The sequence below is a fragment of the Phycodurus eques genome, chromosome 18 (genome assembly GCF_024500275.1).
Source record: "Phycodurus eques isolate BA_2022a chromosome 18, UOR_Pequ_1.1, whole genome shotgun sequence".
NCBI classification, from domain to species: Eukaryota; Metazoa; Chordata; class Actinopteri; order Syngnathiformes; family Syngnathidae; genus Phycodurus; species Phycodurus eques.
The window spans coordinates 18,780,946-18,808,857 of NC_084542.1; the positions used below are offsets into that span (position 1 = coordinate 18,780,946).

Sequence of the window (27,912 nt, forward strand, 5' to 3'; positions counted from 1 at the left end):
ATAGTGTATGTTTTTTATTGTATGGAGACAAGTCATCAGATATTTAATGAAATAACAAGTGTTTATTTACTGGTGTGTAAAGTCTTGCTTGTTAAGGCTGTGATGAGACAGACGCTGCATAAAAGGAGATCACAACAATTCGGGAGGCGGGCGACAAGTCGGCCGCCCGGAACATTTGCCTTGCATACAAAAGCATCATCCTCAACTTCCTACTGCACACACAACCTTCCTATCCTGTATGTATATACCATATATATTAGGGTATGTAGTATTCTAGTAGAGTAATAGCATTAGAAAAATAAAAATTATGACACATGCTTAACGTTCTAATAATGCCATCTTTTTGTTTTCAAGTAAACCACAGGCTAATTTCACAGTGAGAAAAACAGAACACACACACACAAAATACACGATAAGGTCTACACACTGATGACAAAACGCATTTAAAGATGAGCGCTGCTGCTCTCGGTCCCATTAAAGAACGTGACTCGTCCATTTCGGAGCAATCGATAACTGCGGTCCGGGTAAGAAGCACTTGCTTGGAGTTCCTCACTTTCAAGGCACATGCCGCCCTCGCATATTGCCTCAGTCACTTTTCCGGCTTTTGGGGGAGGCGTCCGAGCCGTCGCAATTGGGCCACTGTCTGCGCGCGAGGGGATTCCACGCAAGTCCCCCCCCAAAAAGGCATTCGTCCACTTTGTTTCCCCGCTGCGCAGATGCAAAATGGGAGGTATGGAACAGACTCCATTTGACGGCTTTGGGAGGTAGCACGAGAGCCGTGACCCACCTCGGTGGGGAAATGGTTTTCTTTTTTCAGAAATCTGGCATCTTTTCACCTTTTTAATGCAGGGTTAGGGTTAGAATGCAGAATGGGGGGTATGAAGCAGGCTCCATTTTCCGCTTCAGGGGTAGCATTAGAGTCACAGCAGATTTGGGGCACTGTCTCGTGCCAGATCGGGGGGCAAATAAGATGACATTTTTCTGCCTTTTTGGCATTGACGTGGAAAATGAGGGGCAAGCATCCTCAATTATCCAGCTTTTGGGGGTAGTATCAGAGCCGTGACAGTTTGTGTTTGGGGGGGGGGGGGGGGGGGGGGTACCTGAGAGTCAGGAGATGCCAGGTCATGACCGCGGGGAAAAAAAACTAACAAATTTCCCTGCCTTGTTCCCCCTCATTGTTCTATAGAAAGCTGTTTGAGCAGTAATTCCAAATCTTTTGATAACCAGTTGTTACTGGTGAGGACAAATGGTCTGCTAGAACATGGACCTTAAAAACCCTGAAAATAATTCAGATGCGTTTGATATTTTCTGCATGATTGAAGGTAATTGCTGAAAAATATGCAGTATGGATTGTGGAGATGAAGCGTTGTTTCCAGATTTTCTAGCATAGCTCAAACGGACCCCGGGACGCACTTTGCACGAACGAGTCACTCCTCCCCTGCTACGTATGAACTTGACCGCTTTTGTTCACATCAGCCGTTAGCCGGCGCAGTTCGGACGTGCAGTTCGCTAGCTCGCTATGGCGACGCACCGAAAATGGTCTGCTGGCGTGGCGAAGGGGGAATTTTAATACATTTTTTTTATTTTAAATCAGACCTGATAGCGTACTGACTGTGACTTTGGGGCATGGCCATTTTAGAGCGCCTCGTGGTCAGGCGTTCCTTTGGGACAATACAGTGGACTGAAGTGAACCGTACTCTGTCGCGGCTCTGATACCGCCCTCTCACAGCTAGCGATGACGCGTACCAGAACCGGTGTGCCGTTCACGCCGCATTGCGTCGCTTTTCAACGGCCTCTCAGGATCCGGGCGTCATTAGGACTTCCTACTTGGACCGGGGTAAGGGTGGCACACAGAAGCCCAAAAACGGAAGACAAGGCATCAAAATGTTGAAGACATAGGCATCTTTAGACCATTTCCAGCTTCCAGTTGGGGTGCTGTAAAGTCTGAGCGCCCTCCCTGGCCACGTAAGTCATGTCCGCCGCCGGCGCGGCGCCGCCGGCCGCTTCTTTTCTGTGGCCGCCCCGGGGCCCGCTTTTTTCGTCCCGGTCCCTCCCGGGGCCGGCGGGGGGCATCTTGACCCAGCCGTCGGTGGCGTGCCCGTGCTTCTTCTGGTGCCTCTTGTAGTTGTCCCAGTGGCCCGTGGTGTAGCCGCACTCCTGGCACTTGTAGGGCTTCTCGCCCGTGTGCCGCAGCATGTGGCGCTTGAGGTTCATGCTCTGGTTGCAGCTGTAGTTGCAGACGGCGCACACGAAGGGCTTGGCGCCCGAGTGCACACGCTGGTGCCGCTTGAGGTTGGCCAGGTTGCCGCAGGCGTAGTCGCACAGGTGGCACTTGTAGGGCTTCTCGCCCGTGTGCACGCGGTGGTGCCGCTTGAGGTTGTCGAAGTGCGCCGAGGCGTAGTCGCACTGCGGGCACTTGTACGGCTTCTCGCCGCTGTGCGTCTTCATGTGGCGCGCCAGGTGGTTGGGGTAATGCGTGAGGAAGGGGCAGGCGGCACACGTGTACACTTTGTCGCCGCGCTCGCCGGGGCTGCCGGGCGACGACGACGAGTCCTTGGTGAGCATCTCCAGCGTGCACTTGGCGCAGATCTGCGCCGACGAGCCGTCTTCATCCTCCAGCACCACGCCGCACAGGCGGCACGTGAACGGGAACAGCGGCGGCCTGCTCGCTCTAGGGCCCGCGCCGTCGCCGGGGGCCGGCGCGGGCTGCGGCGACGCCCCTTTGAGGCTCTCAAAGGCCGAGAGGTAGTCGGCGTTCTGAGCCGCCAGGGTCAGGTGGGCCGAGGCCGCCGCCACCTCTGAAACGACACAAAACGAACAAACAAAAGCCGAGTGAATTTGAAATCCGCTGGATGCGGCGTTCAGCGTTTCGATGTATAGCGAGCAAAGGTTGCCCGATCTAGCGCCCTCCATGTATCCCACAATGCATCTTGAATCGTCGCCGATACAGAAAGATGACTTTCCCTTTCCGTTGCGGTGCAAAAACATCTTTGATCGAAGTCGAAGAACGGAACACGTCACAACACAGACGCAACCAATTTTAAATGCAGAGGAGCCTCGAGATACCCGTCGAGTTCGCTGTGCGACCGCTCCCTATTGAAATGAATCCGTTCCAGCCCCCCGAAATGAACCCCAAAAAATGGAATGTGTAATTTAATGAGGAATTAGCAGTCCATAATATTGTGCTGTATACAAACGTAAGATGATGATACAAATAAATGGAATTAAACCCGTTGTGTCACACTGCATCAATTGAATGCCCATTGTGAGGCTTGTTCTGATGTGCTGCTTTGGCCACCGAGGGGCAGTATAAGACAGATGGATATCACGTTTGAGAGGTCTCAGCTCATCAGTCGTTTTTCCACAGAGGATAAAGAATATACGACTGAGTGCTGCTTTATTGGATTAAAGCACTGCAACACAGATGGATAGAGCACAACCATTAAACTGCGGACAAACAGGCTAAGCTGTCGAATTTAATTTCTTCGGAAGAGATGTCGCCTAGCTGCCGAACGGCTGCTCGCTGTGAAGTCAGCCGAGCCGAGTCGCGAGTCAAAATACACAAATCTCCAACTTGTCTGTTGGGGCGCTCTTGAGTCAAAGTCCTCCATTTCGCCTGAAAGGCTTCAAGGCCCAATCAATTCAAGCAAATTCTTAACGGGCACACGGATGTTTAAGAAATCAAACGTACCCTTGGCCGCTTCGTCGTCGTCTTGGCCGGCTCTGTGGCCGCCCACGTTGTTTCTCTTGAGGCCGGCGGGTCGCAGCGCGGCGTGCGGCAGCGGCGGCGGCCCGCCGTGCGTCTCGGGCCCGGCGCCGGCGGGCGTGTGCATGCGCTGGTGCCTTTTGAGGTTGCCCAGGGAGCTGCAGGCGAAGGCGCAGCTCTCGCACTTGTAGGGCTTCTCGCCCGTGTGGATGCGCAGGTGCCGCTGCAAGTTGACCAGCTGCGCCGAGGCGTAGGCGCACACGGGGCAATTGAAGGGCTTCTCGCCGTTGTGCGTCTTCATGTGCCGCTTGACGTGGTTGGCGTAGCGAGAGGAGAAGCCGCACAGGTGGCACGAGTGCAGCTTGTTCTTGTCGTCGTCGTCGTCGCCCGTGCCGTCCGCCGTCCCGTCCGGCGGCGAGTGCTCGTGGAGCCCGGCCAGGCTGCCGAAGGCGAAGTCGCCGCCGCCGCCGCCGCCGCCCTTGGCGTCCCGCGACGCCTTGCAGCAGCGCAGGCAGTAAGGGGCCAGCAGGTCTAGCGACGCGCCCAGGTGGTCGTCGCGGAGCTGGCCGCAGCCCCGGCACGACAGGTAGGGCGGGAAGGGGGGCTCGGAGCGGCCCGCCCCGCCCTCGTCTTCCCGGCCGCGGTCGGGGGTGCTGCCGTGGGAGGTTTCCGTCTCGCTATCCATGCCGCCGCTGCCGCAGGAGTCGGAGCTGTCCTCATCACACAGAGGGTACACAGAGAAACCGATCTCAGCAGCTACCTCTGTGGAGGACGGGCAGGAAGAGCCGAGCGTCAGCAGTACATCGCCACTACGTGGGTTGACTCGACTGTCGCAGAAACGCCATCGGGAATAGCGTGGAAACTTTCAAGGGGCGTTCTATCGGCCAACCGGAACGCGAGCCTATACTGCCACCGACGTTTACATTCGCCCAGTACGTTTTTCAACGGGCCGCCGTGGAGGCGCTCGCTCGCTCGCCCGGCCCCGTCTGAGAAATTCTGGTTTCTGCATCAGTGTGATGACCAACGGATCCCTGCAGATGGCGGCGTTCGGAATTGAGGTCAGCACAGCTTTTGAGTAGAAAATCAAGACTAGACGGACAATCTCAGTTTGAAGGAGAGAAATGACAACTTGCTTTGCGGCCAATCGGACAAGTTTAGGCACCTCAAACTTGAAAAAAGTATGGAAATGTACGCTATAAACAGTATTCACATCTCGGGGGATGCTATCCTCCGTTGAGCTGAAAACTGGGCGATTTTTCTGATTTAAGCCGAAGCAATACACGTATTAATTTGCCGCCATCCTGTGGCATATCTTGGTGCGAAGGAACTATGTTGAAGTGAGTTGGAGGTACATTTAGACCCAAATGGTGCTTTGCTGATAATATTATGATCAACATTTGGGGTGGGGGCATCAATTACTCCCTGATTTTCACTATTTGTGGCTGGGCTTATCCCTCTCTACACTGTCAAGAAAAACGGAATTGCAGTAAATAAAGTGAATTTTCTGAGAAAACCTCAATGAGAATTTTTTTTTTACTACAATTAGGCTGTGCAACCTACAAAATATTTTGAAACTGAACATTAGACTTCCAGCGGTTGAAAATTATACTGTCGCTTGCATCGGCTCGTTCGCAAAGTCAGACAAAAATATTTTGTTGCATCATTTGGTATTACAAATCGGAAATTTCAGAAAAATAATACGTGGGGAAAAGAAATCATTATTAGACAAGTTTGAATCATTCCACTAGAATAGTAAGTAAGAGATAAGAGTTAAAAATGACTTGAGAGCAACAAAAGTCAGAAATGTACATCGCAATAAAAAATGTCACATCTTTGCAGACAGATGACAAACCATCATGCTAATTTCCACGATGTTAAACTAGAAGCCCAACAAAATGATTGAAAATTCAAATTGCATATTTGACAAAACAGGTTATATTTGCACCCATTCTTTGAAAAATGTTTTTGGAAAGTGTTCCTTCTGCCAAACCATCTTAATGCAGAATAATATCAGCACCCCTTTAGGTACCAACCTGCAACATTGCCATAAGAGCGATGCTGAAAAAGTGGCCAAACAATCGTGGAAGAGCACTTCCCCCTCCTCCTCCGCGCAACCGTGCCCGCCACGTTTGGCCGCTCGAACCAACGGCAACGCGAACGTAAAACCTTTGAGCTCAAAGCAAGAAAAAGCAGCACACGTCGTCGTCATCGCCGACATCACGGTGCGTGCGTGCGTGACACGCGTCCTTGCGACACACCGCTCCCAAAGATCCACCGACGGGAAGACGCTCGCCTCGGAGCCCACCGGGAAGACGCGTCGAGTTGCCGAGACACAATGTGAGGAAAGAGAGTTTGGGGCGCCCTCTTTTTGGTCGTTAAACCCCCCCCACCCCCCCCACCCCCCCCCCCCCACCCCACACACACACACACACACACACATTTCCTAGTGGATGATTACAGAGCCTCATGATGATGATGATGATGATGATGATGATGATGACCATGCTTGTGAGGGCTGCTGCTGATGGTAATGATGATGATGATGATGATGGGGTAATGATAATGGCAGCAGCAGAGGCAACAGCACATGATGATGATGATGATGATGATGATGATGATGATGGATGGGTTGCCCCCTCGTGATGGTGTCTTTGATGGAAATGGTCATAGGTTTTTTTTTTTTTCTTTTTTACTAAGGTATATAAAAATGGCATGACCAATCCTTTGTTCGTTCTGCAGTCTCCCGTTTGTATTTTGTGCCGCAGCAACAGGAAACGAAGCGCTTTGGAGAGAGTTGCGGAAGAGTACGGCGCTGAACGGAGAGGGAAGCGCTTCGGGGGCTTTATTTGGACCAAAGCTAATCACTGCATCTGGTATTTATTTTCCAGAAAAGTAATTTGGGAGGAAAAGAAAAATCACATTACATTTTACAGCTCCATCCACTTTCTACACCGCTTCTCCTCACGCGGGTCGCGGGCGTGCTGGCGCCCATCTCAGCCATCTTCGAGCGAGAGGCGGGGCACGCCCTGAACCGGTCGCCAGCCAATCGCAGGGCACATAGAAACAAACAACCGTCGGCACTCACATCCACACCTACGGGCAATATAGAGTCTTCAATTAACCTCGCGTTCATGTTTTTGGGACGTGGGAGGAAACCGGAGTGCCCGCAGAAAAGCCACGCAGGTACGGGGAGAACACGCAAACTCCACACAGGCCAGGCCGGACCGGATTTGAACCCGCAACCTCACAACTGTGAGGCAGACGTCCTAACCAGACGCCCACTTTCCAAGTCGTAATAAAAACATTTAAAAAAAATAATAATGTTCAAGAAGTCTCCATTTTATAATTACGTTGCAATATTACAAGAGAAAATAAAAAGTTCTTCTCAATGGATCCCCCCCAAAAAGTCACATTATGACGAACAGGTTAGAATTGAAAAATGTGCTAATTCACACCACAAAAGTGACAATTTACAAGTGTCTTAATTTTACGAGATAGTCATCGTTAAAAAAAAAATGCGTCTTCATTGCGTAATATTAAAAAATAAATTGCAATCCTATGAGGAAAAGTCCATTTTAAGAAACATTACAAGAAAATTTAATCTGCAAAAAACATAATTTTAGAACATGAAAAATGTTTAAACCAAACAAAATGAATTATATAGTGCTGGCCGACCGGTTAGCAGATCTGCCTCCCAGTTGTGAGGTCGCGGGTTCAAATCCCGGCCCCGTCTGTGTAGAGTTTGCGTGTTCTCCCCGTGCTTGCGTGGGTTTTCTCTGGGTACTCCGGTTTCCTCCCACATCCCCAAAACATGCGTGCTAGGTTGATTTAAGACTCAAAATTGCCTGTAAATGCGAGTGCAAATGGTTGTTTGTTGAATGGAGATATATATATATATATAGTTATAATGGCATCAATTTCACAACTCTTCTATTATATTATATTTCATCCGACCAAGCTGGCGCAATTTTCACAAATTTCACATTTTGCCACAGCCAGACACAGTTTGCAATGTCAAAACAGTTTCCTCTGACCAACCTGAGAACTTTTTTTCCAGGCCAAGAATCTTGCCGTCGCGACGAGGATCACCAAATTGAAGGTCGTGTTCCAAAAGGAAGTCCGTGCGGAAGGCGAAGTTTCCTGCACTTTCAGCGGCTACGACAGCTTTTGAATTCACTGAGGCCAGAGAAAAATGAAGACAAAGTCACATGCCGTCCTAACTGTACCGTGCGGACTACATGCGCGGTGTACTTACACTTGACTGGCTGTGGATGCTGCTGTTTTTTCCTTGGCATCTTCCAGTCAGCCTCTCCTTCGTTGGCAACGTCTCCCCGCAGACTTCCACAACCATCGGCTCATTGGACATCTGCCAGTGATTTCCCAAGAATTCTGGAGATGGAAGGCCAACAAAAAAAAAAAAAACGCCAGGACTATTCTTGGTAAAGCAACAGCCAACTAAGACATAATGGTCGAGTAGGTAATGATTCAATGCGCAAACTAATACCTTTGATTCATACTATCAGAGCCATTTGTGTGGGAGTCGAACAAGTTTGAATACATGTATGGTGCGAACTTGGGCTCAGACGCGCCCTCTTTTCATCCCCAATCAAATTCGTTATCGCGTTGACAGTCGCAAATGACTTGCCGATCAGAATTCAATCGTTACTCCTTGTACTATTTTCAAATAAAAACAAATCCAATTGGATTATTTGAAAACTATCTATTGAACCGGAAAGAAAGTAGACCGTTGCATTTTGGCTGGCGCCTCTCCCTCCAGAAAAGTTTTTCGGTTTGCAATGGCTTACTTTAAGCAGGATCCCTTGCCAAAAATACAAACCCCAATTCCAATGAAGTTGGGAGGTGGTGTAAACCATAAAAAAAAATGTTGAAAATGATTTGCGAATCCTTTTGAACCCGTATTCAATTGAAGACACTATAAAAACTAGGGGTGGCTAAAAATATGGATTCATCAATGGATTGCTGAATCGATTCACCTCGTGGCCAGCGGGGGACGCTTAGCGTGTTGCTTTTCCACGCCAATTTGAATCCCAACTCAAGTCAACACCCATCGGTGAACAGCGTATGTGTCGCAGTCGATCGTAGAAAGGGTGTGACTGGGCTGCGCAATATTGGGGACGGGGACGACGACCCTTTTTTCACGTGAAAACCAGCAACACCCCTCCCCGATTTATTGTTTTAACAGTTTGTCATAGTTTCAATAGAAAAGATTGAGCACAGAGGTAAAGTGAGGACGACCTGTATTTACATTTGCTGTAGTGAGCAGGTTAATAATCCTGCCAGATGTCTAGGTGAAATTATTTCATCTCAATTTCTGTTTAATATTTGGCGGGAATTGGCCTTCTGAAAAACCGCTTCCTATGTGCTTACTGTGTCTATAATACACACGAGCACTGAAATAATGCACTTTTCCACCGTATTCTAATTGACCTGTATATGATTTATCCTGACTCCTTGGTGTGCATGTCTTATGTCGTATTATACTGCCCCCTGGTGGCCAAGGCACACAAACCAACAGAAGCCACACGTCCATTGAATCACAGATGCAGTGTTCCAAATTATTTCTATTCTATTCCATTCCATTACTTTATTTCTGTATGCTTTTATAAATTACAATACTGTAGAGTGCTGCTTTTCTTGTTGAGAAACACATGACAAAAAAATTATTTTTGGGGGACGGCAACTGATTGACGGCTTTTCTGTTCGTCTCTGTGAGGAAAGATCATTTGAGGTACGAGCGTGGTCACAGAACAGATTCAACTCATAAGTCAAGGCACCACTGTTTGACAAACAATGCTCAATAGAAAAGAAACAGAAAAGCAACATCACAACTCGGGAGGGACATAACATGCTTTGTTATTGTTACCTTTGTAAAATAAACTCAACTTAAAATAGCGTCTACCCCTACTGGCGATTCGCGGGCCGGGCCTGACCGCGAATAGTGAAAATCCGCCGCTAATCGATGCCCGTTAAAATTGCATAGCTGGTTTTTTTTTTTTTTTGTGTTTGTTTCTGGGGTTTTTTTTTTTAACCCCAACAAATCTGGAACAAGTGCGGACATACCACCAGTAAGCGTTTGCGCCCCAAAAGAAACTCATTGAAATCAAATGAAAACAAATATACTGCTAATCGGTGAACCCGCGAGTATGTATAATTAATTTGATATTCGAAATGTGTTACAGAGGTCCACTTGCCGACGTAGTAATTATGCGACAAAGTGTTGATTCACGACGCGTCCGAAAAACTAAAGTCCCTTTCATTTGACGCATGCCTTTACCATCAAGTCCACTGTAGAAAAAGTGATTTTGGAATAGAAGAATGATTTCGTATCACAACCTTTCACGCACGCGTTCAATGTTTATGCGGGGCCGAGTGGCGGTCAGACGACTTAATTGCAACATGTCCACAAAAGAGCATGCGGCTAGCAGGAACCGGGATAAAAGGCCACAACGTCGCACAGGTCAGGTCGGCGCTGAACTCGTCGACAAGCCCGCGAGGGCCACACAAAAGCAGCTCGGAGACGAGCGGCGTCCTGGAACGTCATTAGCGCTCGGCGTCGAAGCTTCACATGAAAGGCTAACGTCAACTTGTCCGAGTGAGCCCGTCGTCATGCTAACTTACCTAACCGGAGAAAGTAGCCCTCCTCCTCGCAGCCGCCGCAGCGCACCCCGTTACAGGAGACGTGTGGCTCCGCGAGCGAGCCACGTTCGCACGTCCGCCATTTCCTCGCGAGCCGCGGCGACAAAGAAAGGCAATTAATGCTATTTTTCATAACTTAATTGATTTTCTCATTCGCCTGTATGGCTCTCCCAGCGACGAACAACAAGGCGACTTCCGGCGGAGGGGGATGGCGGTGCTTCACAATTAAAGCCACATCGCTGTTGCCGCGGCTCTTTGACACGTTCAAGTTCACAAAGGAGAAATGGAAAATCAGAGTTTTACGTCGTCTCCTGATGTCGTCATGGAGAGAAGATGAAGAAGACCCCGTTCGTTTGCATCATTGTTCGGTCATAACACCTGCGTCTTGTTCAACCCCGCGATTGTGACATCCAGTCCTGCAATTTTTCGTGTCATTGTAATCTTAAGACTCCTTTGACAGATATCTGTTGAGGCACTCACGTTTCCCATTTCCCCCCAGTCATTTAACTGCCGTACGAAAGCGTGACATTTATTATGAAACGCATCGGAGCCAGTACCGGATTTGACGTCATTGAGCTGCATCTCGGAGGGGACGAGGGAGGAGTTCTTAAAAATAAAAATACATCCACTCGAAGAAAAACAAAAGAGGGAGTTCTCCGAGAATAGACAAATACAGAGACGGAGGGGCTCTCAAAAATAAATTGAGATCAATTCAAAACAAAAGACAAAATGTAAAGAGGGAGGTGTTCTCAAAAAATGGAAAAGAGGGAGGAGTTCTCCCAGCCGTCCCATTATGAAATTAGTTCACACGATGCATCTTTTGTTTTGCGATACACTAACAAAATAGTATTCACGTTTTATGAATCGAAATATTTTTCAAAGACGAAACTGAAGAATCTGACGGCGGAAGCAACCATTCTCAGTTGTATTTTTGGAGTGATGGCAAGATGGAGCCTCACGAACTCTTGGAACTTTCCATCCGAGGAGTTAAAAAGCAAAAAAACAAACCTTGGATGTCATTCGAATGACTTGTGATGGTCTTTTTGCTGTCTTGCGTGGGGATAATTGCTGCAATGAAAGCGCCATTGTTGGAGCTTGCGTAGTTAACGGTCTTTTTATGATTAAAATGTGCCGTCATGGTATGAATCCAACAAATCAAACAGGACATGAGATGTTTATGTTCAAGAATATCAAACATTTCAGCGAAATACACATCCTACTCACGAGAGACACTGATTATTCAATGAATGATTCGGGCTCGAACCGACTAGCCGACAAGTCGACGCGGGCTCGGCAACGGCGGGTGAGCGCGAGATCGACGAATCGCCAATCACGTTTTGGCAACAACACGGACGCCTCGCGGAAGTCAGCGGGTGGTCGCTTCGCAAAGCAAACGTAACCGGTAGCACGGTCACTTGCAAAATACGCATCTCGAGCAAACGCACAAGCGCCCGTCTTAAAAGGCACCCGCTGACGCGAGCTGACGGGCAGCCTAAATCCTCACGGCGGCCGTCAGCGAATTCACCAAACGCCTTCCTGGAAACGAGACAGACAAACGATAGATGCCAAACTCCTTTTTGTAGTTTCGCTTTGCGCCAGAGGGCCGTTCTGACCGGCAAAAGTCGCCTCATATTACTAGAAACCGATGCCTGACTAGTTTTGCAATCAGAAGTCGAGGATAATAGTTTGTTCAGCTATTGTTTAATTTACTGTAAAAAAAAACAAAAAACAAAGGTTTCGGTAACGATTTGAGCAGGAATCCTGGAAGCTGACACGTGATTTGCTTTCGCGGGCCACATAAAATGCTGTGGCGGGCCGGATCTGGCCCCCGGGCCTCGAGTGTGCCACCCGCGCCCTAAAGGAACGTCCCATTGCAAATAAGGTGGACGGGCGAGCACTGCTGCGCCCAAAAGGCCACGTATGGGCACATTAGGTTGGGCCGAAATTGCCAAGAGAAACGCGACGAAATCAAGAGCGAATGCAATTACATGGATTAGAATTAATTTAGAATTCAAATTGGGCAAAGATTTAGCTCGGCGATTGTAGACGTGCAGTGTCAAAACCAAAAAAGCTCACATTGGATGAATTCGTGCTGCGCATCTGTGGGCGGCAATGGCCTATTTCATGAAGAATGGAGGCCAGCGGAAGGGAAACGTATCATAAGAGTGACAAACGGTGTTGTGCTTATTTGATGCGATGTGTGTTTTTTCTTTTTTTCTCAATAGGAGAATCCTGAGCTTGCCGCGTCGTCCCATTGGTCGATATCACCGCAGTGTGCCAGCCCTCCGGGCCCGTCGTCAGCAGGTCTCCGCGCCGGCCGAGGCTCTCCCTCCCGGGCCTCCCTGGTCCTCCCGTTGCCCGGCCGCCACCGCCGAGCCCCTCTCGCCGGGAGGCACCTGCAGCCGCGTGGAGAGCAGGACGAGGAGGAGGCTTGCGCGCGCGAGGCTTTTCCGTGGCGCTTTAGGGGAGGAGGCTTTCGCGAGGTACCGAGCCGTTTACGTAATGCATCTTTGTGCGGGTTTCCTGGCGACTTATTGCGTTCAAGGCGCCTTTCCGGGGCAGCCTGTTGAAAAGCGCCACTCCCTTGCCGTGTCGCGCGGTGCACCCGAAGGCCGCTGCTGCTGCGAGGGTGCGTCGCGGCGGCATTTCGCTGACTAAAAATAGGCAGCAACAGTTCTTATACACGGAACAATAGAGCCACTGCTTTCCTTGGGTCGCCATTGCAAATGTCCTCCTTCATCCACTTGTTGTTGTTGTTGCTGCTGCGGCTGCGGTTTTGTTTTTCCATCGCTGTCGGGCAGGCGTGCCTTGACCTACGAGTGCCCAGACTTGCGAGCTTTTGGAAATACGAGCGGTTGCTTGTTTATGTCTCGAGATAGGAGTAGAAGTCTGACTGCGCTTTAGACTTGGCCGCTAGATGGCGCCAGCAAACGTCACAACATCGGGCCACTTTCCCTGCAGTGGAAGGGAATTAGCAGTGGGTGGCGCTATTCAGCCTCAAGATGCTTTGCCAATCGAACCCAAAGAAGAAGGAGAGACAAAACGTGAGCTGCAGTTGTGTTTTGGGCTCACGTTCTCACAGGTTACGTGGAGAGCAAATGTTTTGACGGAGTTTCGTGCCGAACAATACTGTTGAGGGCAATTTTCCTGATGACCGAAAAATCAATGCTGATGTTTTTCTCGGGGGGCTGCAACAACTTGCACGCGATTGGAGAGTGTTTTGAGATCGGAGTGTGGCTACGGAACGATTTCAACTCGAATCTTTTGGCACCGCCGTACGCCCAGATAGGCTCGAAATTCACAAATCTGTTACTTTTACGAATGATAAACCAATTCAAAGTGTCAAAAATAGTATTTGAACAAACCTTTTCCCTTTTTTCAACTGTCTTCGCTCACTCTGCGGGAGCCGTGTGGCGTTATGTCGCCTCAAGATTGAAAGTCTGGAGGTTTTTAAGAGGGCAACGAGTACAAATAGGTTAGCGACATTTGACGGAGCCCGTTTCGGTCAAAACGGATCGCTGTCATGCTTCTGTGCAGAAGCAACTGGTGAGCCGCAAAGGTAAGTGCGTGCACATTTATTTCCACCTCTTAAACAACTTAGTCAGCTCATCATTTTATTTATTGCATTATTCATGGCTCCAAGAGCTTTTTTTGTTGTCTAACCCTAACCCCGACCTTACATTCTCCTTGTATCGCAAAAGGACACAATGTCCAAAGTTTGAGATCCTTTCACACTTCAAAAAAAGAGGATAACAAACGTGTCTACTGCAAAGCAGAACTGGCTGACACGACTGCACGTCTGCTGTCAAGCAGACAGCGTTAGCTAATTCAATACAGCAGCCTGCCACCGCGAGGTAGGACAGATTGCAATTCCTCTGCAGGTGGTTTGGATAGCCACAGCCGCCGCACACCTTCAATCGCTTGACGGTAACGGAACGAACGCAGAGCGGCTAACGGTTAGCCACCCAACAGCCCAACGCTGCTCTCTAATTCGCAGACTCCCACCTCACACGCCCGGAGAGGCCCCGCCTTTTCAAGCCACACGCATTCAAAGTCACAGATGCTACAGTGTCAAATTGCGAGAAAGGCGATCCCGAGTGGATCCAAATAATACCTGCGCCTCACGTGCATATGTTGTATTGGTATTATGCATAAGGATTTAAAATATCCATAGATAATAAAATGAATATATGGTTGCTACTTCATGAATTTTGGTGAAGGAATCCCCGGGATAAACTGTTCTCCTCTTTCATAGCTAGCGCCTTCTAGCTTTCAGACCGAAGCACGCGTTGCTGAATTGTCTTGTGTTACAGGCTACATTGAGGTGAAATGTCGGAAAAACAGGAAAAACAAAAACATGCAGCGGGATGTTAAAATGTTACGACTGACAACTGATACTGCGAAAAGTCTTCCCCAGTATTTCTTTGAAACTTCTACCATCGTCAAGAAAAATGTTTCTTTCTCAACAATATTTGCACACAATTGCAAGGCGTTATCAATTATCGGTACGCGGTATTGGCGAGTACGCAAAAGCAAGTCCTTGTCCTCATACCGTGTCTTCAAAACGTGATTTTGGTGCATGTTATGAAACGGTTCCTGATGAGAGAAACCCCCCCAAAAAATAAAAAATGTCGTCGTCCCCCCGCCCCCGGTGTGATATGATGCCCGCTGAGCGTGCAGGCTGAGGTCACCGTCACGCAAAGCCGCATTGCTGCTGCGGGAAACGTCCGGCGAGTCTTGCGCGCCAGCGTGTTTCCAAGTCGGGTCGCAGAAAACAACAACAACAACAACAACAACGAACTCAGCCGGCTTCTGGTGTTTTGCCTCTCCGCGTATTGCGCTGGCCAGCGGCCTTCCCAACGCACGTCAATTGCGCAAAAAAAAAAAAAGAAATGCACACACACGTATATATTTATACAGACGTGCAGCGGGGCCTTGAGATAAGAGCTTCATTTGAGATCCAAGTGTAATTCGCTCCACGGCCGTGCTCGCATCTCAAAACACTCGATCGATCCGTTTCGGCTGCCCCCTGAAAAAACAACCAAGATTTTTGTCATGTTTTCATGAAAAAATAGCAATGTAAGATTGGATTTATAAAATCATACAGAAGTCAATTAAAAGAACAAAGAATTGGTGTCAGTGGATCAGTTAAACGGCGCTCCTTGTGGTCTGCTCGCCTCGACCACGTGGGGGCAGTATACGACAGAAGGATATGGCGTTCGTTATTCTGAATTCCGCTTGTTGTTGCAGCAGGGCGTGCACGTCCCGCCACAGAACTGAAGTGGCATTCCGAATAACGTCTCTGTGCCTCTCTCAGCTCATCAGTACGGCCCTAATATTAGTCGATCGACGCAGAGGATCAAGGATATATGACCGTGAGTACCGTCATATCGTCTATTTATCTCCATTTTTCCTCAGATAGTTATTACTACTGTATTTGCATTTACATGATTCTCCATATTTATTCAATTGATTTCAAATGCAGGAACGATAAGAAATTCCTTTGTAAACTTCAAATTGTCATGAAATATAGAAATAAAGCAAATTCTATATTGTACTTGCAGTGTTGAGGAAGCGCACTGCGTCATCCTTGAGAACTTTTTCAAATATGTTGCCAAATACGGCAACCAAAATATTAGGAACACTTATTTTTCCTAACTGTTGAGCATTTTTTGACATGCAGGTTTTGGCCGGAAAGTACACGGGGACAATCAGGAGGAAGAAGGAGAAACTTCTGTTTTGGTGACGCTCCCCTCTTGACAGGGGTCACCTCCTCTCCGTCAGCTCCGTCACGCTCTCTCTTCCCGTAAGAACGCACACGCACACTGCGCTGGCGCTAACGCTCGCGGCCGTGCGCTTCTCCTCAGTCGCCGTCGCCGCCGCGGACGATGAAGACGCCCGAGCAGCAGACGGGGGGGCCGCTCGGCTTCCTCAACTTCTTCGGCCGAAAGCCCAAATCGGACGCGCGGCCCGAAAAGCCCGGCGAGGCCCGGCCCGTAGAGGAGGCGGCCGTCGCGCTCGCCCTCGGCCGACGCCCGCGGCGCGTAAGACCACGACTTCCAAATTTGGCTTACGACTGGAACTCTTTCATTTCGTGCTCAAATTTGGGGTGGCGTTAATTGTGGGTCGTTATGACCGGTTTGTAATTTATCTCGGTTAACTGCTACCAAAACGAAAGCCAAATTTTGGCCCCATTTTCAATTGTATTTGTTTCAGTCCAACGTGAAAGTAAATGTCTGGTAAATTAGACTCACCGCAGAGAAGGGTTGTTAACCAAAGTGCCAAAATTGAATGATGAAACAATTCGGCACGTTTAGGAGAGGGGAAAAAAAAAAAAGGGCCATTCTCTCCGCTCTCAAATGCTGTGGCGCCACGCCCCCTTCAACTGTTCATCGAATACCATCGTCGCGCCATCTCGTATCTCTCTTATGGCGACACATAACGACGCGTTTGAGCCCCGACGATAACATATTCGCTCGGAGCCTCCCGTGGCCACCGGCTCGCTGGAGCTTTCCAACACCGCAACGAGCGGCCACACGCAAACGCGTTTCAGTGTTTCCGCAAAGGATTTTTTTCGTCCACTAAGAGCCCGAAAACGATCAGTTTTGAAAGCGGGTTTTTGGCTAGATCGCGCGTTTCCGCGAGCACGACACATACGCGTCGTTCCTGTGACGATGACGTTTGCAACAAGAATGGCGGATTACCGTGCCGGATGGCGAGCTTGCCGTGGGTGCGGTTCCATCACACGGGTTTCTTATTCTCATCGCAGGGCACATAGAAACAGACGAGCATCGGCACTCACATTCACACCTACGGGCAATTGAGAGTCTCCAATGAACCTAGCAGGCGTGTTTTTTTGGGATGTGGGAGGAAAGCGGAGCGCCCGGAGAAAAGCCACGCGGGCACGGGGAGAACGTGCAAACTCCACACAGGCGGGGCCGGGCATTGAACCCGGCTCCTCAGAACTGTGAGGCATATGTGCTTACCAGTTGTCCCCCGTGCGGCACGTCTGACTTTCTTCCTGTCTTTACCTCACTCTTACGTCTCCTCTCCACGCTGTGCGCACACTCCCAGTCAACAACGAGGCGCTCAAAAGCGGCCACGCCGCACACTTGCTGTCAAGTAGGACTTTTGAATGGAAAAAAAAAACAAAACAAAAAAAACACCCCCCCTCATCACTTATCTGCCTTTCTCTGCGTGACGCGCACAAACTCACGGCCGACAACGAGGCGCTCTAAAACGGCCACACCGGCGGACTATTCGAAGGGAATAAAAATGTATTTTCAAGACTTAGGCGTAGCTCGCTGGCGGACTGCATGTCGCCGATGCGAACCGAGGCGTCCGAGTTCTTCGCTCGTGGGGGAGAGCGACTCATGCCGGGCGCCGCTTTAGCCCCGCCCCCCAAAAATCTGAAAACCTGAAATGTGAAAACACTTGACGACTCCGTAGTTCTCAGTCTTTGCATGTTCTCTTGTGTCTTGCATTTAGGAACAAATCTGTGACTTCAATTTGCACGGTCTTTATTTCAAAAAAAGGCATTTAACTGTTTGTTTATTTTTGGGACAACTTTGACTTATTAACTGCACAGTAAGTTGAAAAGCAGAATAACGTAACCCGAACCTACTTTTACACTTTGCTCGTAGTTGTCTCGTAGTGCAGATTTCCCCCCCGCGACGCGTTAAAAAAATCGGTGACGAACGCGAAATGCGGGGAAGTCCCGAGAGGAAGCGGCAAGACGCCGCAGATGATTAACTTCGGTCGGCTCCGCCCGTTGCGGCGCCGATCCATTAGCGTGTTGACTTAATCGGGTGCTCGTTTGCCTCGAGGAGGTTGCCTAGCAACCACAGTCGGTCGCTACTTAACCGCAGACGGAAGTCCTTTCGGTCGTCGGTTCGTCGCGAGGTAGGGTTTCAAGCCGAGGCGAGCGTTTGAAAGTAAGCTTTCGAGACGGGGTCGGGTCTCACACGAGGGTTATGGTCTCAAGCCAGGATGCAGGTTTGAAGGTAGGGTATCAAGATACAGTTGGAGTACCAAACAAGCGGTAGGGTTTGAAAGTTAGGTTTAGCGTCTCCAGCGAGGGTTGTGGTTTTGAGACAGGATTCAGCTTTTAAAGTAGGGTTTCCTGACCAAGTTAGGCCTTCAAAGTAGGGTTATAAGGTTCTATCTTCGGGTTCCAAATGAGCCTTCCAAGCCAGGATCGAGGTTTCAAAGAAGGGATCTAGACAGGGTTAGGGTTCCAAATGAGGCTTTCGAGACAGGGTTGGGGTTTCAGACAAGGGTTAAGGTTTTAAGGCTGGCTCGGAGGTTGCAAAGTAGGGTTAGGGGCCGGGGGTAGGGTTTCAAGTTAAGCCAGGATTGTGAGCTAAGTGAGCGTATGTTTGCCTGTGCGAAGGATCGTCAGACGGCAGAAGCGTCTGCGCAGCGGAGACCTTCCGGGGCAGAAAGAGGGGACGGAGGCGCCGCGCCCGCGGCGGCCGGCCCACCCGCGCGCACGGGCGGCGCCGCCGACGTCCCGGCCCACCGATTGGCGGACGAGCACCTGGAGGAGTGCCCGCTGTGCCTGCTGAGGCAGCCGCGATGTCGTTTCCCGAGTCTGCTCACGTGCCCGCACCGGACCTGCGGCGACTGCCTGCGCCGGTACCTGCGCATCGAGATTTCCGAGAGCCGCGTGGGCATCGCGTGCCCGCAGTGTCCCGAGGCCCTGGCGCCCCTGGACGTGCGCGCCATCCTGGATGACCCGGCGCTGCTGGAGAGGTTCGAGGAGTACCAGCTGCGGCGCTTCCTGGCCGCCGACCCGGACACGCGCTGGTGTCCCGCACCGGACTGCGGGTCTGCCCCTTTTCTTTCTCTTGCACGTTTTATAGTGAAGACAGAAGGGAACTTGACTTGATGTAAGTTCATTGAAGCCCAAAGAATTCTGCCTAGCAACAAGTAGCCAATCAAACGTCTGAAAGTAAATGTGAGGAATTTCATGATTAATGCAGAACAGTGGCGGGATCACGACGTACTACGTACTACGTCTTCAAGCAGCGAGTGGGCTGCTAGAATGTTGTCATTGGTTCAAATGGCAGCCGTCCGAATGCTGCCAATGAAATCAGCAACTCGACTCCTGGTGTTTCTATTTTGGGTTTCCCAGACACGGGGTTCGGGTTTCGAGCAGTAGCTAGGGTTCGGAACGATTGTTTCCAGATTGAATCCCAGTTTTCAGGGTTCGAGTGCAGTTTAGGGTTTTCAAAGTCGGCCGTGAAATCGGGGTCGGTAAAAGCGCAGAATTTGGAATGGAGCCTCTGTCCGTCCACAGCTACGCGGTGATCGCTTACGGCTGCGCCGAGTGCCCCAAGCTGAGGTGCGGTCGCGACGGCTGCGACACGGACTTCTGCTACCACTGCCGCCAGCTGTGGCACCCCAACCAGACCTGTGACCGGGCGCGGCGCCAGCGCGCGCGCCACGCGCTGGGCGGCAAGGACGCGCTCCACGTCTTCCCCGGAGAAGATCCCGGAGGAGGTGCGCACACCCTTCTCTTACTGCAGCGCCATTTTTCAAGAGCCGAAATACATATTGCGCTTCTTCGAGTACGGTTTCCAGATGGTGTTCGGGTTTCAGGCCAACATCGGGGGCTTGAAAGTCGACTTTCAAGCCAGGGTTAACGTTTCAAACATTTCGAACCAGCAAATTGATCTCGTAATCCTCGCAGCAATAATCATCTGCAACGACAATTGTGCCCGCTCATATTCTGCCTAGCAACCAGCGAGCAAATGCCTGACGCGATAGCCGCCGTCGTTGCTACGGCTACGTTTACAGCGGCGGTCGAGAACGACGGCGCGGCGTGAACACGCTTTTCTTTTTTTTCGGAGAGCAGACGCAGAGGAGATCAAGCCGTGCCCTCGGTGCGGCGCCCACATCATGAAGACCAACGACGGCAGCTGCAACCGCATGAACTGCACCGTGTGCGCGTGCCAGTTCTGCTGGCTGTGCATGCAGGAGATCACCGACGTGCACTACCTCAGGTAAACGCGCGCACGCGTCGGCCTCACGCCGATGCAGACGCAGGTTGGGAAATGCCATAGGCGGGCTATCCAATAGCAGCCGTGTGGCAGTTTCAACGCTTTAAGGAACAGACATTTGAACACAAATGGTGCAGCAACATATGGACAGACAATACAACATCTTTATCGTCAGCGAACGACGACTCATATTACTGCATCTCGTCGCCGTCGTGAAACCATTCTTTGTGTTGTGTTATACTGCCCCCGGTGGCCAGTTTGCGCGCACCAGAAAGCGCCACAATGAATTAATCATGATGCACAAACTGTTAAATTCTTTCCCTTCTATTTGATCATGTTATCACAATGTGGTTTTATAAAGGACAACACTATTTAGTCTCAATTGAAAAACATTCCAACAAGCAAAAACTTTAGCTTGTTGGGTTTTGGGAGGGGAGTCTGGAACGGATTAACGGCATTTGCTTTCATTCCAATGGGGAAAGCTGATTTGCGAGTGTTTTGAATCACGAGTGCGGACACGCAATGAATTCGATTCGTATCCGGCGGCGGAGCCAGGGGGCGGCTACCTCGGGTGGCCGCGGCCCCTCGACGCGTGGGCAATCGTCGGGGTAGCTCAAGGTGCCGTGCTAGAGCTGCACGAGAGACTCGAAACCACATGCCTGGTAACGCACGCAAAGTCCCCAATTTGGAGACGAAGTGGTCATGTTTCCATTTCCTCGGTCAAAGAGAATTCGGTTTCAGTCGGCGAGATGAACGCGAAAAGCCGTTTCTGTCGCAAGCGGAGCCGCAAAAAGTCTGAGGAACCCATGCCTAGCGTTTGTGCTTCAGTCCCTCAGGATGTACGTTCTGGGGCAAGAAACCGTGGTCGCAGAGCCGCAAAGTTCTGTGGCAGGTGGCCATGTTGCTGGGCGCCCCCGTGGTCATCTCGCTCGTCGCCGGCCTCGCCGTCCCCGTCGTCATCGTGGGCATACCCATCTACGTGGGCCGCAAGGTACGCGCCGCTCCCGTGCCCGCCGTGCCGGCGCGAGAACCCGCTTGATTCGGAACGACGCCCGGCCTAGAGCAGCGACGGCGCTCCTCGTGGTGTTTTCCGTTCCATTTTTGTGCGATTGAGGTCATCTATGAAATACGGGTAATTGTTGATCTGTCTCCTGACATTTTCCACCCACCTTCAGACTTGACTGGATTCCTCGTCCGACGGCGAAGCAAGATTTTCAACTCATTCACATTGCCTGCGGCTCATCTTTCAAGACCCGCGCAATATTGTTTTCTGTCGCAGTGTAATCAATCACCCAACCAACAAAACAAAGAGTAGACCCCTCTTCCTAAACCCCCAAAAAAGAAAGCTTGTCGTTTGTTTTCCCTTCTTTAGTCATCAGCAGTCGAGCATGGGTCAAGTTCAGCACAAACAGCGGTTTTCTGACAAAAAGAAAGAGCAGTGACTTTGACTTTTGTGACATATCAAACTACAAAAATAAACCAAAAACGAGCCTGAGAAAGGGCTTTTGATGTCCATCCGTCCGTTTTCTGTCGCGCTTCTCCTCACGAAGGTCGCGGGCGTGCCGGAGCCCATCCCAGCTGTCATCGGGCAAGGAGGCGGGGTACGCATACGAACGAACGAACGACCATTCGCACGCACATTCACACCTACGGGCAATTTAGAGTCTTCAGTGAACCTCGCACGCATGTTTTTGGGGTTGCGGGAGGAAAGGGCACGGGGAGAACATGCTAACTCCACACGGGCGGGGCCGGGGATCGCACCCGCAACCTCACAACTGTGAACTTTTTTTTTTTTTTTTTACCTGTTCAACATGAATTGCATTGCGATTCATCTTGCGACAACTGCGACACACACGCTGTTTATAGCACACGTACACACTGCGCGTGAGTGTGCGGCGCCTCAACGAGTTGGCGTTTCTCTCCCTCATCATCGACGAGACAAGCTGAGATGCATCGCCTGATCTTTCTCTTCTACCCGATGTATTTACAAACGATATTCGCAGACAAGCCGGGTGAGACCTTTTTCACGCCGAACCGTCGAAAAACGTATTTGACGACCACGGTCGTCGGTGGCAGTGAACAGTCGGATTCTCCGCTTGACGAATAGAAACGTCGGCAGTAGTGAAAGAGTTCCATGTTAGGAGGCATAAAAGAAATCAAGGCCGCCTACGGCGTCTTTGTATCGGTGCGTCTTTTGATAAACGCGGCTTGACTTTTTGCTTTTGCGCAGGTCCACGGTCGCTGCAAGAAAAACAACATCTCAGGAAGTAAGCACTACTTGACGGTGGCGAGCGGCGTGATGATGTCGGTGTTCGTGTCGCCCGTCATAGCGGCCGTCGCCGTCGGTACGGAGCGCGCGCCGTCCGTCTCTTTGTCCGGGAGGCCGAGAAGACCAAACGTATTTGCGTGCAGGTGTGGGCGTGCCGCTCATGTTGACGTACGTGTACGGGGTGGTGCCCATGTCGCTGTGCCGGAACGGTTGGTGTCGGCCGCCCGCCGACGCTCCCGACGCGCTGGAGGACCTGGCCAGCTGTGAGTGACTTTTCTGCCTCTTTGAACTTTTCTGTGGTTTTTTTGATGTGGCGGCGCCGTTAGATGCCAGTCAAGTTGTTCTGCGACCTCGCCATTATGTTTTGCTGAATTACTCGAGCGAAACAACCCAAGCAAACATTTTTTACATACAAAAACGGATCATTTGTCTTTTTGCTTTCAAAGTAAGTGGAGCGTGTTCATTTTGTCCGAGCACACGGAACAGATGGAAAATTAGGAATGCTGCGAATTAGCCACAACGGGCAGCAATGTTTGTAAGATCGTAAGAAATTCATTTTCCCATCTCGGGTGCGTTTGTCGCGAACGCCATCTTTGCGTGTGCACGAGGAGACGCCCGACGCGTTGGTCTTGTCGTCTCTGCAGATCTTTTGTTCTCGCACGTGGTGAGCGACCACTGGCGGGCTCAGGGCGGCCCCGCGCCGGCCGACACCAGCGTGCAGGAGGTCGGCGTGCGGGAAGCGGGTACCCCCGTCCCCCTCGCCCTCGCCCTCGCCCTCCCCGGCACCAGCGCCAGCGCCGCACCCGGATACGTGGCGGCGGACGGGCGGGCGGAGCGCGACGGCGCCTCCAGGTAAAGGAGCCGGCGCGTTCCAGTCGTCAAAGAAAAAGACGGCCCCAAACTCCGCAAAGTCGTAAGTCGCCCCCCCCCCCCCCCGTAACGCTCGGCTTTCCTCCCCGGTGTTTGTCTCGCGTCCGCAGGGACGGAAGCAACGTGGAAGTGCGCGTGGAGATCGAGAGGCGGCCGCGAGGCGCTCGCCCGCCCGGCCTCGGCGACGTCCCGTCCAGCCGCAGCTTGTCGGCCGAGTCGCTGGGACGCTCGGGGGGGGCCGACCCGGACCCGGGGGGCGCGGTCCCCGTCTTCCGGTCGGACGACGCTCGACCGCTGTCCCTCCCGCCGGATGCCTTTCAGTGTGACCGAGACGTCGCTCGGTCGATGGCGTGCGTGCGACTTTAAGGCAGGGGTGGGCAAAGTGTGGGCCACGGGCCACATGCGCTCCGCTCTCTTCGTTAATCTGGCCCACCGAGCCGGTGAATTATTATCCTGCTAAGAATTGGTCATTCCTTAGATTTTCTATTCATGTATCTAATTCAATCATTTATTCAATGATTGATTGCAAATAATACAAGACAAATCAAAGTCAAATCAACTATTTGACACCTTTAACATTGTTTTCTAAAGTCCCTGTAAAGTGAAAATGAACGTCGACTGAATTTGGCACAACAGAGAGAAGAATGTTGGGAACAACACTGACAAATTTGAATCCATTTTCCATATTCTGAGCCGCTTAGCCCCACAGGGGTCGCGGGCGCGCTGGAGCCCATCCCGGCTATCTTCGGGCAGGAGGCGGGGCACACCCTGAACCGGTCGCCGCCAGCCGATCGCAGGCCACATACAAACAAACGACCATTCGCACTCGCGTTCACACCTACGGGCAATTTAGAGTCCCCGATTCATGCATGTTTTTGGGATGTGGGAGGAAACCGGAGTGCCCGGAGAAAACCCAAGCAGGCACGGGAAGAACATGCAAACTCCACACAGGCGGGGCCGGGGATTGAACCCCGATCCTCCAGAACTGTGAGGCAGACGCTCTAACCCGTCGCGCGCTGTGCCGCCACAAATGTGAAAGATTTGGAAAAAAAGAATCATCGAGTCAACAAAACGAGGCTTCAAAGTGGTGACAGATCAGTTCGTTCGCTCCGCTCTCAAACGGTGCGGGCGTGTCCGCTGAGTGCGCTGAAACCGCGCCCCGCTCAACTGCCGGCTGTCAGTCAAATATCATTTCCGCAACCTGGAAAAATAGATGCTACTTCGTCTGGCGTCTTTCTTCTGCTTACACATAAGTACGCGTTTGAGCCGCAAAAATATATTCACTCGAAGCCTCCGGTGGCCGGAATATATCCTACCGGACCGGGTCGTTCTGACAACGAGGCGCTCTAAAGCGGGCAAAGTCAACGCAAAGCCGCACCCCGCGAGCTCGCTGTCGAGTCGGACTTTGTTTTGTTTTTTAATTGTTTTCTTCCATCCTCGCCGTTCTGTCGTTCAATCCATGATGTGCACGCACTCGTGGCTGACAATGAGGCACACTAAAGCAGCCACACGAGCAGACTATCCAAAGGGAAGATGCGTATTCAGGGTGTAGAAACTGCATGTTGCAATTGCGTCCGAGAACCGCTGAGGCAAATGAAGGCGCTCAAGTTCTTGTATAGTGGAAGGGGAAGGGACTCGTGCTGGGGCACCATTTTAGCCATGGCCAAAAAATTGGGAAAACTCAAATGTTAAAAAAAAAACTGTTTAACACTGTACCTCCACTACCGAGTACGGTTCTGCGTAGTTCTCAGTCTTTGCACATTTTGAGCAATTATCACGTCTAAAGTATTGAGAAACAAATCTCTGAATTCACTTCACAGGGTCTTTAAAGAATTGGTTAAGACATTGCAATGAAGTTGTATTTTAAATAGTACAATTTAAAAATGGGCATGAATCTCATTTATTATTTTTGGGATCGATTTCTTTAGAAATAACAAACTAAAATATGGCTCAAATAAATCCTTTTACACATACGTGTAACATTTATTGTAACAGTTGGTTAACTAAAAAAATACACCCAAACAAATTGCAATTGCTTTATTATTAAAATTAAGTATTTGATTTGCTGTATTACTTTAGCCGTCTTTTGTTGACCTAAAATTTAGTTAAAATATGTTGGTCATTTTTATTTATCTCATTAAATAATTGTTTAATTGAGTCATTATTTATATTAACTAAAAAAATCATTAATAATACAATTTGATGATAGAATTATACACATTATTTTATAATTCCAATGAAATATTTGACATTTTTTTTCCCCACACACGTAAACTTTTTTTTCTTCATCTATCTATCTAAAAAAAACAAAAAAAAATGAAGCCTTGAGCCCGAAAGTTTGCCCCACCCTGTTTTAAGCGACCCGGGTGCGTCCGTGAGTTCAAAGGTCACAATAACATTTGAGCATGTCAGCCTTTGCCGTCGGTCTTCTTCACTCATTTAGCAGCCCTTTAACAATAAAAGCGGCCACTCGCAAGCACGCGTATTGGACTTGGAAGGATTTAGGATTTTGTAGCCTGCCTCGTGTAATGCGGCCTAACTCGCAGGCGAAGGCGACTTTGCGAATGGACCGCGGATCTTAAGAATGCTGCTCGACGCCGTATGGGCAAAAGCGCCACATGGACGTCATTGTGAGAGATGACCTGTCCTTCAGAAATCTTGAGAGAAAACATTTCAAAATCAAAACAAATACAAATTCATAAGGTTATATCCAGTGTCAGCGGTCGGCATTTTTTCTCAATGAAACTCCTCGGCTCATTTCAACATAGTTCTCTGGTACCAAGAGGGTGCCAAAGCAATGCTTTGACCTGAGCATAGAAACACAACTAGGGGTGAGTTTTTCAGCGAATGACAGAGGCTGGATTTTGAACAATTCTGCAAATATACTTGGGAACATGCTATGTCATCCAAATCAGTCTTCCGCCTTAACACGCGCACGCACACTCGCCGAGTATGCGCGGTCCACGCGTGACAGAGATGGTCCGAAGATCACGAGCCGCCATTATTGTAGCAGCGGCACGAGCGCCGAGCCGCCGCCCCGCTCGTAACGAGCGGAATAATCACAATTAGCCTCAGAAAGAACACGGTGAGTGTTCAGCCGCTGCTTTGCTTGATGAGTGTGACAAAATGATGACCGCGGTTAGTAAATATCACACAGTACGTTTGCGCATCTGTTAACTTGAATGAATGTATAATTATAGAATATACACTCCTGTAACTATGCAATATATTTCATATATTAGGTTTGGCGCTACTGCCGAGCGGTCCGTAATCGCCTCCGCCTCGACTGAAGAAAATCGGCTCGTGTTCGTCTCGCTCGACTTTGGCTTCGCTCTTCTTCCGGCGGCGAGCGGTTTCCCGTTTGCGCCGAACATCGTTTTAGAACGAAGGCCCCAAAAGGGTCACGCTCGGTTACATCGGAGCGTAACGCGTTTTCCCACACGATTTCGAGTGTGTTTCTTTTCTCCGTAAGACGAGGCCTCCATCTCGCCGCGCAGACGGACGAAGGAGACGGCAGATTGTCGGCACGTGTACTAAACAGAAATTCCTGCGGCGCTCGGTGGAAAAAGTTTTGAAATGATTGATCTTGCTCATTTTTTTCGGATGGCTCGAACCTGACATTTGAACGGGGGTGTGTAGACTTTGTATATCAACTCTATGTCAAACTATAATTGTAAACTATATCTCAACATGCAACTGCAATGTACGAAATATTATACACACACATAAATCTGTATAAAAATACAATTATAACAAATGCAATATACTTTATGATCAAATACAAACCTGTACCTAAAAATGTGGCCGATGAGTGCGACAAACCAATTAGAAAAATCCACGTATTGCCTATGAAATACAGGAAAGCTTTTCAACACGTTTTATTTGTTTTTCATTTTAATAAACTCCTTTAAAAAAACAATGAAATAACCTCCTGTATGAAGTCCACAAATAGAAACCCCGCGTTCAATGAGCGGCAATGACTGACTGTAAACGCTAGAGGACGCCAACATGCAGAAAATCACAAACATTTCACTGACCTTGGTAGCTTCTATTCAGTCCTGTATTTATTTGAGATGTTAAAAAAAAGTCATAGCATGTAAATAATAAAAACTGTAAAAGTATTGTTATAAATCAATGTATATTAATGTTGTCTTTTACTTTAACGTGTCAATACATGTAAGCATTATATGTATGGTGCGCCAAGAAAAGCAAAGCGTACGTTTTGGCGGCGCCGGGGCGCCCGCCCGCCCAGTCGAGCTGGACGGACACGCCCACGCCACCGGAAGCACGCCGGCAGCGGGTGGCGGCGCTCGGCGTCACTTGCTAGCCAGCAGCACCGGGGAGCGGGACACCGCGACACCTCGACAGCGACAGCGACAGCGACGAGGCGAGCGGGCGGGCCGTCT

General features: G+C 50.0%; 2 protein-coding genes across 8 annotated transcripts; one reads left to right on the forward strand and one right to left on the reverse strand.

The window, feature by feature from the left end:
* znf513a (zinc finger protein 513a) lies at positions 1-12,805 on the reverse strand. 3 transcript variants are annotated; one of them, XM_061703791.1, is made up of 5 exons: positions 12,440-12,805; positions 7,962-8,095; positions 7,745-7,882; positions 3,692-4,468; positions 1-2,798 (listed from the first exon to the last, which is right to left on the reverse strand). In XM_061703791.1, the coding sequence occupies exons 2-5, from the start codon at positions 7,999-8,001 to the stop codon at positions 1,906-1,908; spliced, it is 1,848 nt and encodes a 615-aa protein (XP_061559775.1). In that variant the 5' UTR covers positions 8,002-8,095; positions 12,440-12,805; the 3' UTR covers positions 1-1,905. The 3 variants fall into 3 exon arrangements, with proteins under 3 accessions (XP_061559775.1, XP_061559774.1, XP_061559776.1); XM_061703790.1 differs by lacking the exon at positions 12,440-12,805 and adding an exon at positions 10,346-11,892; XM_061703792.1 differs by lacking the exons at positions 7,962-8,095; positions 12,440-12,805 and having other exon boundaries at positions 3,692-4,416; positions 7,745-7,831.
* si:ch211-278j3.3 (E3 ubiquitin-protein ligase RNF19B) lies at positions 9,935-27,905 on the forward strand. Of its 5 annotated transcripts, XM_061703794.1 has the most exons (12): positions 9,935-10,184; positions 12,589-12,846; positions 15,681-15,738; positions 16,047-16,407; positions 18,756-19,192; positions 19,665-19,867; positions 20,223-20,370; positions 21,196-21,358; positions 22,598-22,712; positions 22,780-22,899; positions 23,281-23,488; positions 23,617-27,905. In XM_061703794.1, exons 4-12 carry the CDS (start codon positions 16,252-16,254, stop codon positions 23,870-23,872), a joined length of 1,806 nt encoding a protein of 601 aa, XP_061559778.1. In that variant the 5' UTR covers positions 9,935-10,184; positions 12,589-12,846; positions 15,681-15,738; positions 16,047-16,251; the 3' UTR covers positions 23,873-27,905. The 5 variants fall into 5 exon arrangements, with proteins under 5 accessions (XP_061559778.1, XP_061559779.1, XP_061559777.1 ...); XM_061703795.1 differs by lacking the exon at positions 9,935-10,184 and having other exon boundaries at positions 12,028-12,846; positions 15,617-15,738; XM_061703793.1 differs by lacking the exon at positions 9,935-10,184 and having other exon boundaries at positions 12,028-12,846.
* The last annotated feature ends 7 nt before the right edge of the window (positions 27,906-27,912 follow it).